The sequence below is a fragment of the Melospiza georgiana genome, chromosome 14, assembly GCF_028018845.1.
Source record: "Melospiza georgiana isolate bMelGeo1 chromosome 14, bMelGeo1.pri, whole genome shotgun sequence".
NCBI classification, from domain to species: domain Eukaryota; kingdom Metazoa; phylum Chordata; class Aves; order Passeriformes; family Passerellidae; genus Melospiza; species Melospiza georgiana.
In genome coordinates this window covers 8,082,586-8,097,090 of record NC_080443.1, presented here as the reverse complement: position 1 = coordinate 8,097,090, position 14,505 = coordinate 8,082,586, and the positions used below count along the sequence as shown (strand labels likewise).

At 39.0% G+C, this 14,505-nt stretch overlaps 1 protein-coding gene across 1 annotated transcript in view; it reads left to right on the top strand.

Moving 5' to 3' along the window:
• ITFG1 (integrin alpha FG-GAP repeat containing 1) overlaps positions 1–14,505 on the top strand; it is a 70,804-nt gene that overhangs the window by 7,462 nt on the left and 48,837 nt on the right. The window contains exons 6-7 of the mRNA XM_058034369.1: positions 2,119–2,213; positions 14,308–14,369. Of these exons, the coding sequence (XP_057890352.1) occupies positions 2,119–2,213; positions 14,308–14,369 (157 nt within the window). The remainder of the gene's footprint in view (positions 1–2,118; positions 2,214–14,307; positions 14,370–14,505) is intronic.

Sequence of the window (14,505 nt, the reverse complement as noted above, 5' to 3'; positions counted from 1 at the left end):
GGGCTCAGCATGGCTTTGGAACTTGGGCATTGTGTATTCACTTCCCATTAAAGTGTAGGATTTGTGTGTGACTCTTCTTGCTGTCCCTGGCAAACACTCAGTGACACTCTTCATCTGCTCTTTAAAGTGCTATGTTATAGTGCAAGTAGTAATTCCATGAGAGCCGAGGAAAACAGAGCCACTGACACTAGACATCAGAAAGAGGAAAATTGACTCTTGGAACAATTAGTTCCTAGAAGTTATAGTCTAGTCCCATTTGTTTAGTACATTTTTGGTGTTTAGTATTATAATCTGTTATGGAACTTGTGCTGTATAAAAGCTGCTCTCAGGTTGATGATGCAAGAACTGCTGAAATAGATTTTATAATAAAAGGGATGGCAAAAGAAAAATCTGCAGATGTTTGGGGTAAACTTAAAAAAACATTCATTCATCCTAATGGGAAGGTTGTGCACCATAGGAAATCAAAAGCACAGGAAGTGCAGGATGTAAAAGTATTGAACTAGATATATAAAGAAAAAGAGGAAGAGATTTCTGAAGTGGCATAAAGCAGAGGTGACTAAGCAGCAGCACAAGTGTGCATACAAGTGATGTCTGTATCACATCCCTTGTGTTAAGGAATGCCTCAGGCCACTCATGAGCAGATAGAAGTTGACTGAAGCCTTATTAGATGAAATTGCAGCAAAGGGGACTAAGTTTCATGATTAAATTTCTGCTAGCCCTAAAATTTCTAGAATGGGCCCAGTTATCAAATACTGGAGTAAAAATAATGGCATACTTAAATGTTTAACAAGGACTGTGAAAATGGTTATTTTTAACTGTCTTGGATATGAATGCTGAAATCAAAATATAACAAAAGATTGTCTCTACTGGCTCAGAAGAACCAGTCTGTAACCAAGTAATATAGAGTAGCAAAGTCTAGTATTGGGCAGGATGCCAAAGAACTTAAAGTCTATAATTTGAAAATAAAAAACCTTATACCTGTAGTTCCTGTCTCTTTTCCTTTCCTAGGTTAAATAACATTTGACTGTGTCAGTGGAAGCTGTGCCCTTCTTGGCAGAGTGCTTTTGTTCATTAATCCTAACTTGAATTGTATCACCATCCTTGTACTGGTGGCTTATGAAACAGATTTCAGGTTCACAAGGATGTTTCTGAGCACTTTGTAATGATTATATATAAAATAAATATATATAGAAAAACCTGGAGAAAATAATTATTTCTTTTGGATTAAGGGATGCATTTTAACATTTCTAAGACTTGGTTATGATCTTTGGGAATTAATCAGAATATTATTTATTTTCTTACCATAAATTAGTCAAGGAAGATAAGGACTTCAATAAAATGTATGTAATGTCACTGGAATAAATAAAGCAGCTCCCAACTAGTAGTAGTATTTGTACCTGCTGTTGTATAGTGCACATTGAGATTTTCCTGAGTGTTTTAGGTAAGGGTTCTGAAAGTCATATTGTGACTTTTGAAGGATTTGTTGCACTTCAAATCACTGCTAACAGGGAGGTGTGCTGGAATTTCAGCCATTTTTAGAACAGACACCAGCAGGGCATGTATATTTATAAATAAATAAATAAAAGTATCACCTGCTTGGGAAATTACATAATTAGCTAGTAGTCCATCATAATGTGAAAGTTTAATTCATATGTTGATTTTTAGGTGAGCTGAAATAAAGTGAATTTTCATGCAGCCGGCATGAGCTGCTCTAGCAGCATGTGCTTACTTCTGCTCATGTTTATTAATCAGAAAGTAAATTCCAGAAGTACTTGCAGCAGTAAAGCTGCTTGGGGAAACTGAGGACAGGGATCAGTGTCTCAGAATCTGCAGTACAGGAGCCTTGGCACTAACTATAACTTCGTGGCTAGTGACACTGTTCTGTGCAAAACAAAAAAAGTTGCTTTAGAAAATTAATAAAATGGAACTCACAGAATCTTTCAAGCAATTCCTGGAGTTACTGAGTATATTGTAAGCTAAACATGAATTTTGTTTTAGCATTGGGAGAACATGCTTTCTGTCCCATTTTTATTTAAATTTTCACTGTTTTTTAAGCTATAGTATCATGATTAACAGTCCCTACACATTGATGAAATGTATTTTTATTCTTGTCTGTAGGAACTTGTCATGGCATCCTGCACTGGAAACTCAAAGTAAAATGTATATACCACACTCCCATGCCTTTATAGATTTAAATAATGACTTCACTGCTGGTAAGTCATAGAAGTGTTAGATATCATCCTAAAAATAATTATCACTAAGTGTCAATGTCATGTGTTGCAGCTTCCTTCAGTAATTATATGGTTTTGCTACTTCTGATTCGGGTTTTCCAGTTACTTAATTTTAAAATCTATGATTTGAAAATTCTGGGTTTTAAAAAACAACTTTTAAAATAAATGTCCTAATAGCATTTGCTACTTCTTGATGATAATCATAACTGCTGCATGTTCTGAATGATGTTGTGTTCACCCTTAAAGTGTTGTTTGCTGCTCTCCACAATTCTGTACTCTAGTATTTGTGGCAACTGCTGCAGGGCTGCAGTTTTTCATTTGAGTATGGAAATAGGTAGTTTGATTCAGCAGAAGGTTTTTAAGACTGGACTTAAAATTTGCTTTCAGGATTTCATTATGGCTTCAGTCTATTATGTTGTAGTTAATTCTATCACTGATAGAACTAACTGTGTTCTCCCTTTATTTTGTTGGGGTATTTTGTCAATGTGATTCAGTTGCCATGGTGAATCTGTTTATCATTTCCATACCTGGCTCATATTTCCAAGCACATTTAAATATTGTGATAAACTTAATTTCTTCACACACTAAATTAATTCTGAAGTGCTTTATCTTCTGCTAGATGTGCAATGTACACCAATTCATATATGGTAATTTTGGAAAGAGAGCTTATCTTTTTCCTGTTTAGTTGCATGGGAATGAGAGAGGAATGATTCCATAAATTTAATTAAGATGCTTATAAATGTTGGGGATTAAGTTAATTGCTTTAGTATGCAGTCAAACCTTAATATCCAGTTCTGGCACATTGCTATGTGAAGCTGTCAAGTGGAAATTCCAACTAGAAAATTAAATATATGGTTGCTTACCATAATCAGTGTCATGTAATAACCAGTTCTAACACACTTAGCTCTAGAAGCCTTCTGGAATTTTTTTTTAGTGGCATAAACAGCATAGATGAGCATTCCAGGTAGCATTTTAAGTGGAGTACATTGAAATCTAAACTCAGAGGTGAGTAAAGGTAAGAAGTCTAAGATCCTTGCATTGATCGGTCACACACTGATCAATTTTTCAGGGTTTTTGACAGCTGCCAGACTAAAGAATGTTCCAAGAGTTCTGGTTAGTGCTGCTGCTGTGGAAGCTTCTCTATTAAACAGAAATGAGAGTCAGGATCTTTGTGTGGGTAGTGCTGGGAGCTTTTATAGAGTCACATCTATTTTTATATCTCAAGATGGGAGTAGAAGCTCCTGTGAAGCTCTTCCCATAAAGATCCTGGCTTTTACTTTCTTGTAGCAGCAAGGCTGTGACACCTCAAGCTGAGGTACTATGTTAGGGTGTTAATGTTTAGTGCTGTGGGAAGTGTTTGTTACAGGAACCTGGGGAAAATTGTAAGGAAAATAATTCATCCTGACAAGAAAAGTGGAGAAACTATTGCAGTATTATTATTTTTTTAAGTAATGTTTTACTTCTAAGGTGGGAATGATAATTTTTTTTACTGTCCCTATGAAGATGGGACTAACCAAAAATAATGCTGAAAAATAGTATCAGTATATCTGATATTTCATGACTGATGTGTTTTTCCTGCCAAAATGAAAAGTTGCCAGTTTTCTAGTCCTGCCTGTGCATTTGTGGCAGTTCCCTGACATCAGCTCTAGTAACTGCTTGGAACTGGGGCTGCTGAGGAGCACAGTTCATTGTCACTGGAGTTATTAAGTTGATCCAACTCCCTATGCAGGATTGTCAGAGCAGATGTAAGCACAGGGGAAAGGTTGACTCCTCTTTTAGTAGCAGCAGTTGTATGCTGCCTTTAACCAAGCATGAAATTGTACCTTGAATCTCACTGTGCCTCTTCCAAAAAATACCTGTGCAGTGTTCTCACCACGTCTGCTCTAATTGTGTCTGTACAGGGCTGGGAAGTGACTCACAGGCAGTCATCAAAGCAGTCAGGTGATAGAAATTCAGGGGAAAAAGGGCAAAACAACAGGAGCTGGAAGTGTGTGCAGGACTGGTGGGAATCCCTGGGGCAGGCAGGGCACAGCAGTGCTGGGTGCCAGTGTTTGCCATGGGGCTGCTGGGGAGGGGAGTGTTCTGTGACTCAGAGCTCACCCACACAGCCACTCTGCAGGGGGAGCAAAGCCTCATCAGGAGCAGGGCTGCTGCACGTTACAATTGTATTAATTAAAAAGGAGGCATTCACAAGATGCAGGGGAATAATCTGCCTGCTGAAATCATGTGGCCCAAAACACTTAATAATCATGGGATTTGATGCTGCTGTGGGATTTTTGGACTGAAATATTCAGGCTGTTTACTCACAGGCAATGCTACTGTTCATGATTATAAGGATATAATTGCACCTAAAATTGATGGAGTGATTTTTGTTTACAAATAGATCACCAGGACATGCCATTTTACTTACTCTCCATGGGGTTTTTTTGCAGGTATTTTCAAGGTTTTTTTAATATTCTGCAATATTTTGGCACTCTTTGTATTCTGTAACAGATGCAGCCAATTTGATGATTTTTAGCTGGGCTATTTTTGGCAACTCTATCATTATAAACAGCTTAGGAGATTTAAAGTGTGCTTGACATAAAACAAAAAATCCTCTCTGGGCTGAAAAGCTTTTTGCTAGTTTATTGCCTAACCCGTTTTCAACCTGCTGATATTAAACACTCAGAGCAGAGCTTTTAATTGCCACACTTCTCATGCTCTGGGTGAAATGAAGTTGAATTGTTATGATTTCATTATATGAGAACTTGCTCATAAAGATGTGTTTAATCCCTGACAATGCTTCATGAAAGGCTAACAGTGTAAGGATTTTATAATCCAAAAATCCTCTAACCACAACAAAGATAATACTAATCTTTCTTGGTCAGAGATAAACTGGGCCATTTCAGAGAGTAATGCTTCTGCTGTTTTTAAAGAAAGCATCCTCATGCAGACGTCTCAGCTCCCTATAGTTATTAATTCAGTAAGGAATTCTGAGTTAGACCAGGAATTTCATTAAAACCATGCAAAAATTTGCAGGATAAAACCTTTACTAAAGGGTCTGTATGTGCTTAATGGATAAACTAAATAGCAAACTTTAAAGTATTTTTTGCATGCATATTAAGCATGTGTTGCTCCAGAGAGGAGTATCTGCTTCACAGAGAGGCTGAACTGGGAGGGATGTCTGGGAATGGGCTGGTCAGGCAGCTCCCATCACTGCCACTGCTGGGACAATGAGGCTGCAAGGTGAGGAGCAAATGTGCTGGCCCCTGGTAGAACAGGGCTGCTGGGTGTCTGGAAATTCATACTCACACTTGTCATTAGTTCTTTTTCACAGCTGGCTTAGGACAATGATCTCCAGCTAATAATAATAATAGGCTTGTGTGAACAGATTAACATTGGGTGTATTTTAGGAAGCAAACAGTCCAGGTGAGCATTTCCAAAGAAGGATCATCAAGAGGCCTTTCTTAAAAATATCACAGTTGAAATTTTTAGGATAGTGATTATTTTGCTGTGTCATTTTTTTCTAATTAGACATCTTCATAACTTTTATTGTAAACATCCTACCATGTCAGGTATTCACTTAGTGCTAGTGCTCTCTTTTTAAACTTGAGGGGAAAAAAACCAGAATTATTAAACCATAGATTAGTTTGCATTCAGAAATACAAGTCTTCTACCAAGAAGTTAGGCCCCACAAACACTTTTAAAGTGCTCAAATACATGAGACAAGCTGCCTTGGACTGTGAGTCCCACTGTAACTTCATACTGTACATGTGTCACTGTATCCTTGAATGCTGTGAAAAATAGCTGATGTATTAAATACTCTGTGTGTCACTTGGATATGTGACTCCACAGCTTGGAAGTCCTGATCTCATGTTGAACACTAGCACGTGGTGCGTATAGTTGGAGATATTTCTGGAGCTGTTTATATAAAATGAAGGAAAAATCATAAATTTGGGTTTGGGAAAACTAAAATGGAAAAATCATTAGTCAGAAACAGCTTGCTGTAAGCTAATTGCTAGTCTCTTTACTGATTTCTGGTGTTAATTTTCTTATGTTGTTTTGCTTTGGGAATTTAGAAACCTAATGTACCAGAACGTTCACAATGTGTTTTCTTTTTGATTCCCACTTAGTTTAAATGTATAAATGTAGATTGGTTTGCAAGAAGAAAACTATCATTCAAATCACAGGTGATATTTCTGTTGTAGTCATTTAAACCTAGATTCTGAAAATAGTCTAATGCTCAGTGTCAGATTCTCTGGTCATATTTTCAGGGAGTTTGCTCTTCATGGAAGCTGGTAGTCTCTCTGCAGCTCATATTACCAGCAGAGCTGATTTTCTGCAGTAGATCTGCATTTATTCACTATTCAAATCACTGGCACCCAAAGTATCTGGTGGCATTTTAAAACTTGGGTGGGGCATGGGGGTGTGTACATATATTTGAAGTTAATTTGTTCTCTCTGGTTCTGCCTCCTCCCTTATATCTCTTCCTGAACAAATATTCAGTAAAGCCATGTCACCGTGTCATTTGTTGAACAGGTACAATTTCTAAAATTTCTCAACTGTTTTAGCTCTGATAGCAGAGCTTACCTCTGAGTTTACAGCAAATAATGGAGGCAAAAAATGTATCATGTAAGATAGACAGGATATATTTCAGAGGGCTTCAGTCTGTAAAGTTTGGTTTGTTTTTCATTACTTCTGCTCCTTACGTGTTTGTTATGTCTAATTAAAAATGTTTAGGTTATATGATACCCTGTCACCCTCATTCCCCCACTTGCTCCTTCCCAGGGTTCAATCCCACAGGAAGTTCCAGCTCATAAAATCAAACCACAGCTGGGTGTAGCTGCATCTCCTCCTGCTGATGGGACTGACTTTTGCCAATGCCTTTTCTTACTCACAGCTTTCCTTGCAGAGAGAACCAGAGGATGGATAGAGATCATTAGAGAAAAGAAAGAGCTTTAGGTTTAACTTTTTTCCTAATCTTTCTAAAGAAGCCCATAATCTCTGCTATCTGCTTAGCAGTTTTAATTTTAAAATTGCCATTATGAAGTGTCTCAAAAGCTATTCCTTTTGCAGTTTTTAATTATATACTGATATAGTTATATACACTGGGGAGTTATATTATATTTTTATGGGAATCAATAACTCAATACAGGTGAGAAGTAAATTGGTTCTGCCCCAAATAGCATTTTGTTGAGAAAACATGAATGTGAAAATGGGTTCTGAAAGCACCCTTGAGGGACATTATTTTTTGTTCCTTAAAACAATGTTGTTGCCCATATTCTGAAAACAAAGAGCACTTTCTGTCTGAAAGCTCATGTTTAACAAGTACCACATGTAGAGGGTTTCTCTAACTGAATAAAATACTTAGAAGCATGAAATTTGTAAGATTTTGTTTTCTATTTTGATGTAGTAAAGAAATAAAACTCATTATATCTAACTTTTTGTGTAAAATTAGGTTTGTGCATAGTAGAAGTATTGTACAATTAATATTGTGTAGTTACAACAAAAAAAATTGTAAGTAATGTTTGGTTTTGAATACTTTCTTTCCTACCAGTGTTCAATCTGTAATGTAAATAAAGTTATCTTTTATTTTGCCTTGGGTTCTAGGGTATTTAATGATTTAATACAGTTGTTACATTACCATTCTGTCAACACACTGCAAAGCAGAGATTTTTACTTCAGTGCATTATTTACATATAGATAAAGCAGGCACTTCTATCTCCAAAAGTAACTCCTACTTAGAGAATATGCACAGACACTTCTGTTCTTCCACACTGATGAAATCATTTTTAGGCATGTTTGGAGTGTACACATAAATGTTCTAATTGGGAACTGCCTTCTCCATGGCAATAGTGTTTATAAAAAGGGCACTTCCCCCCCTCCTTTATAAACTTAAACTTCTAAAGTCAGTGTGAAATCAAACAGTTACTTCGTGTTGCTTGTACCCTGGTGGCTTCTCAAGACAGTCAGGTGCTGGGGGGTTTTATTCTGAAATAAAGCCCTCTGACATTAAACAGAAAGGTCAAAACAGTCATTAGTGAAATTAATGCTCCATCTAAAAATAGCACTATTTTTATAACACTCAAAAGTGACAGAAAATAACAAGGGTAATCAGAAGTGAACTTGCAGCAGGTTCTGTACAGTTAGGTTTTATTGCAATTTCTAGTTCTAGTAAGTAAAATCAGGGGAAGCAGGGTGAGACTGCACTGTACTTTTTTACCCTGACCTGTTTTATTTACTGTTGATTCGAAGATTCATTGAAGCTAACCAGTTTGAAACAGGTTTCAAATTCTCAGCTGGGGTGCTGTTGCTGTTTTCCTTACTGGCTCTCACTGCCTTTCTCAGGCAGCCATCAGGAGAGGCCAGGGGTTGTGGAACCTTTCCCTTGCATGGTGCCTCTGGGCTGTGGTCAGTGTTTGGGTGCTCAGCTGAGAGCAGGGGCACAGGCAGGAATGGCTGCACAGGAGTGGGAGGGGAGAGGAAATCCAGACTGAAGGCAGAGAATTTAGTTGGAGATGGTGAAGAGCAAACCCTGGATGAATTTCTATAAAAGAGGATGTTCATTTCAGATGGACTTGAAATTCTGAGAGGAGGACTGACCTTAATGGTGTGTGGGGTAAAGGAAGCACAGCTGCATAAGGCTGGGTTGGGGGGAGTCTAGGAGTCTTTCTGTGTGACAGAAACCATGGGATATGGATCAGGGCTGGACCTGCTGTTGGGTGTGGAGGTGGGTGGTTGGAAACTGCCTATATGTTTAGTTCTGCAGCAAAAAGATTTACAGGAAAAATAGAAATGCTTTCATGTTTAAGATGTTAGAGTGCTGTCCTGCATTTTAATCTGTCTTGTTTATGGATTTCCCTTGTCATGATCCATAAGCTGTTGCAATTATCTCAGAGTTGTTTGTGTTAGAAGGTACCTTAGATCTCATCCAGTTACAACCCCTGCCATGGGCAGCACACCTTCCACTATCCCAGGTTGCTCCAAGCCCCATTCAACCTGGCCTTGGGCACTGCCAGGGATCCAGGAGCAGCCTGTGCAAGGCCTCACCACCCTCACAGGGAAGAATTTCTTCCTTGTTTCTAACCTAAACCTGCTCTCTTCCAGCCTAAGGCCATTCCCCCTTGCCCTGTCTCTGCATGTACTTGTCCAAAGCCCCTCCCCAGCTCTCTTTATGTCCTGGAAGGGGCTCTGGGGTTCCTCCTGCAGACTGAGCAGCCCCAGCTCCCAGCCCATCTGCACAGGAGAGGTGCTGCTGCCCTTGATCAGTTTGGTCCAGGCACTGGGTTCTCAGCAGCTGCTTCTCTCCAGTGCAGCTCTCTGGTTCCCAAGCCCCATGGCACAAAAGCTGTGCTCTTGCTGCCCAAGGTGGGCACCACAAGATGGGCTGTGCTGTGTTCAAATTACAGTTTTAGTGTTTGTGGCTGTGTCTGGGGTGACTTGGACATTGATACAGGGTAGCTCTAAATGCACTAAATAAACTCAATGCAGTCTAGCCAGTCAAGTTTTATGTTGCTTTTGGGGGAGATTTTTCAGTCTTCAGTGGGCAGTATGTTGATGCAGTGTCAAAATTCCCTGATCCTATCAAGAAAAGATGGATGGGAGTGCTGTGCTTCCTCTGGAGCAAGCTTTAGGATCTTGGAGCTAGGAGCACTGTACTCAAATAGCTTCCCTTTTACAGGCAGAAACATACATTCTAATAATCTGTTTCCTTTTTTTTGTAAGAATGAATGCTGAATTCAGTATTTTTATATATATATATTAACTGGTGATCAGATGTAGCAGAGGTGGGGTAGCAGCATCTTATTACTAAGCCAGTTACTAAGCTAAATTCAATTATAGCCAAATTTGCTCACCAACTCACTTTTTAGGGTGAGTTGTGAGTAAAATGCTAATACACAGTGGTTTTGTGCTGCTGCATTATGAGATATCTTTTGTATTAAGTGTCTGGTGTATATTTTAGTTGATTTTCAGTATTGTAGATCTAAAATGCTGGATACCTTCCATGCTTCCTTATTGTATTCTCAGGCTGTTGAATTTTGTTGATGAATATTCCAATTGCTTATCTTGTATTTATGTTAATCACTGGCTGTTAAATCCAAAATAGGAAAGTGTATTTAAATGTGAACACATTTTGCATTTCTTTAAGAGAAAGGTTTCCTCTCAGGCAGTATTTGTTTTTTACTTCTATCCATTCATTTATGCCATAGGTGCTACATCTCAGGAAATCTGCCTGAATCTGACAACAAGATCTTCCCCCGTCCCAACTATTGAGTGTTTTCCTTATCTTTGCTGCATCATGTCACAAATTAGGGATGCAAGAAATGGCCTGCAGGCTTAGTCTAGTGCTCCATCCAGCTAGCTCAATATTCTTTCCCTGGCAGCAGAAAAGTGGATTTTTTTTCCCCTTCCTTTTTCATATTTCCATTTTTATATCTATAGAATCTACAACTACCCTAGGGCTGTTAAAGGTACCCCCTTGCCTTTTATTTTTACCATCTCTTCTTGTACCTGTTGTCTGGTAAAACCATCACCTTTGTATTCTGTGAAGAATTGCTTGTTGAGCTCCAGATTAGTTGGTTTAATAACCTCAGGTTGGAAATATCTCTCACTATGCTGCCATGAGGGTCATAGGAATTTGAACAGCCCTCAGTACTTTGTCTGTGCTTTTTAAACTCAGAGATCTTTATGGAATAGATTCTAACAGCTGAAATTGCAACCTGAACTGCCTTCCAAAGGCAGTGTGCAGCATAGCTACAGACAAGTGACTTTTTCTGAGCATATTTAACATGATAGGCATTCCTTGTAGGAACAAGGGGCTGAGTTTTCTTGATGCAGCCAGAAGCAAAACAGAAATGTTGCAGTTTTCAATGTGATTAGTGTATTGTAACACAGAAAGTGTAGAAAAGAACTGTACATGTCTTCATTGTTGTGTAACCCCAGTACTGATCATAGAGATATTAATGCATTTGTTGGCTCCATCTGTTCTCCTGCAGCTCTTACATCTTTAGGAATTTAGTAATAATAGACATGGAAAGCGGTGACAGTGAGGTGGGAGATATGTTGTGGACACCATTCTTTTGGAGAGGAAACATTTGCAAGGATTCTTTGCTATGGCTGTTAGGTATTTTAAAGTGCACATATTCTTGTTGCCTCTCTCAGATTCTCTTGGGGTCAAAAACTTACATAATCAAACCAGAAAGAATCATGAAGTGAGGTAGGTTGAAAGTAAAATTTGGGAATTAACTGATCTAGAACACTGTTCCAGACAGGACTTGTGTTTTCTTACACATTTCTTTCACAAACTTAGGAGAAAATACTTGTAATTCCGAACTATACAAATTTGTGAGTAGTTATTTCAGGTGTCTAAATTGCATCACCTTTTTATACTGCTGTTGCAAAGAAATGCTTTTGTTTTCCTTGGTTTGAAATCTGACATTCTTGATCCAAATGGATAATTGCTTGTAAATATTAACAATTTGACTTGGATTCAGTGCAAGAGAGTTTAATCCCAGAATCATGCATAAGCATTTCAAACTTGTAGCTTCTAAGAAGGCTTAAGGATAAGAAAGAGGACAATTGGCAATAAGGTACCAGTGGAGCTGGCTCAGAGGGCTCTAGAACTAGAGGTGGTGTTGTTGTACCTGTATTAAGTTGTCCTGTGGGAAATCACAGCTTGTTCCTTTAATGCAGGAGCAGCGTGGCACCAGCTCCTCTAGACTATTTTTAGAAGATTATCTGCTCTCTTAGCCTGCCTTTGCATTTGCCAGTGTGACATTACAGCAGCCTTGGAGCTGCTCTGCTGTGTTGGTTCCATTTGTTCTGTACAGTGTTATGTGCCTGGAGTTAGGAAAAAGGAGATGGAGGAGAACAGGGAGAGAGGCAGAGAGCAAAATTATTTACTGACTTTAAAGAGAAGCTGGTTTGGGGGAGGGAGTTCAGTGCAAAGCAGGAATGTTGCTGAATGGAATTGTCTTTAAGCTGCCGGGGAGAAAGGCAGAGCAGGGTCCTGGGCAGGAACAACCCCAGCACCAGCACAGGCAGGGGGTGACCTGGAGCAGCTCTGAGAGGGGGCTGGGGGGTCCTGGTGGACAGCAGGAACCAGCACTGTGTCCTTGTGAGGCCAGTGGCATCCTGGGGGCTTTGAGAAGAGCACTGAGCAGCTCAGGGAGGTGACCCTGCCCCTCTGCTCAGCCCTGGTGAGGATCACTGGGAGGCTGTGCCCAGCTCTGGGCTCCCCAGTGCCACAGTGACGTGTAGCTCCTGAGCAGGGCCAGCTGAGGGTGACACAGATGGTGAAGGGACAGGAGCAGCTCTGCTGAGGGAAGGCTCAGGGAGCTGGGGCAGGTTCTGGCATGGTGCCATTGGGTGAGTTCTGTCTGGTGTTGGCAGCTGGGCCACCTTGTCTCAGTCTGGGGCAGAGTCCCAAAATGTGGGTACAGAGCATTAGCAGAGGGAATGCTGAGTTACCCCTGGCCAGGATCTGCCCTTGCACCGAGGACTGAGCAGAGAGGACTCACTCAGCAGTGGAGATCAGCTCTGCAGTGAGAGATGGAGTCAGAGGTGCTGGGCAGAGGTTACAGAGCAGACAGGATGGCTGAGGGTCACCCAGCCTGCCCCAGCTGGGGAGCAAATGCTCATCCTTGGCTGGGCATTTCAATAGAACACTTCAGAGCATTGCAGCATAACCTGGGAGCACTTGTAACATAACCTGGCAGCAACAGAGCCCAGAGCTCAGAGTAAATTTCAGTAGCAAGTACAGCAAGAACCCTACTTGAAATGATTATTTAAACCTCAAAAACATTTTTAAGAGATAGGTGCATTTTGACCTGTAGGAAAATTAGTTAAGGCTTCTGTTATTTCATGTTTCTCTTTCTGCCCCTATGAAAATACTGGATTTTTAATATTTTTCTGGCTTATACCAATGGTAATCAACAGTATTGCACAAGCTTCCTTCTAGATGCAAAGTTAATATTTGAAAGTATATATAAGTTTTCTAACTTACATTTATAGTGTCTTCAGATTATTTTCATTACTTCTGTCTCACCTTCAGGAAGTCCTTAAGTATCACTGTAATTCATTCCAATGAAGCACACACTATCATGCTTTTCATGCTGTAAAGGAAATAGCCATTTCAGATATTCAGAGGAATAAAATTAAATAGTAAAGCTTTTAAGCTGTGGGGGAGAGACATCTGTAAGGAGAATCTTTGTTGTTTTTTGTGAGTATGTGGGGTTTTTGTTTGGGTTTTGCTTGTTAGGTGTGGGGAGGTTTCTAGTTTTGTGGTTGTTGTTTGTTGCTGGGTTTTTTTCCCTGGAATACAATATCCCTTATTGTGCCATTTGAAATTCCCTGTACAGCCATCTACCTGCTTATTCAGTAAAACACCTCAGGGTAAAGCATTAATATTCTTTTTTTCTTTTTTTTTCTTTTTCCTGCAAAGTAACCATTGTGTTCTAGCTCAAAGAATGGCAGTTGAAATTGCAGGGAGGGAGGAGACAAAGAAAAAGAAAACAGGTGTTTAAATCTTAAAGAGTGGTTTTCTTAAATCTTGATTTCTAAACACTTGACTTAATTTTTAAAATTTTTTTTATTCCTCAACTGTAAGAGACAACCACTTTTTTTTTTATTTATTTTTAATAAAAGCTTTTTCTACCCATTTTCCTCATTTGGGGACTTCTCTCAAAGGCAGCAAATAAGCTTCTCTGTAGGCCTTGCCAGATAAATCCTTTGAAGCTCTATTTTGCCCTGGTTTGATGTTTTAAAGAATTTTAGTGTATAGGAAGCCAGAAATATTTCTCCATCTACTTTTCTTCTCCTGTCAACAGTGTATCTGTTGCTTAATTCACCATATCCCAAATAAAAGGCTAGTTGGTATTTATTGATATCTACTTGTACAGAAGAGTACAAGACATGAAAATAGTTTTGAGGGCTGTGGTTTTAGTCTTTCTTCCTAATTTATCACTAGAATACAATGTATTTATAACTTCTAAAATACAGGTAATATTTTTAAACAATATATATTTACTAAGTGATCATATATTTGAGAGTGTGGTCTACTGTTAAATATCTCTTTTCTCTTTTATTTTCCTCACAGATTTGTTCCTTACCACATCACCAAATTCCAAAACCATTCAGTTTGAGACATGGGTAAATAAGGTAAGAAAGAAAAAGTTATAAACACCAAAGAGTTCTCTTCTGACATTTATGGTGATTTATAGATAGAAGACTGATCAGTTTGGTTTAATTCTTGCTGTCTGAAAGATTTTTTTTTATTTTAAGTGAGCTTTATTAG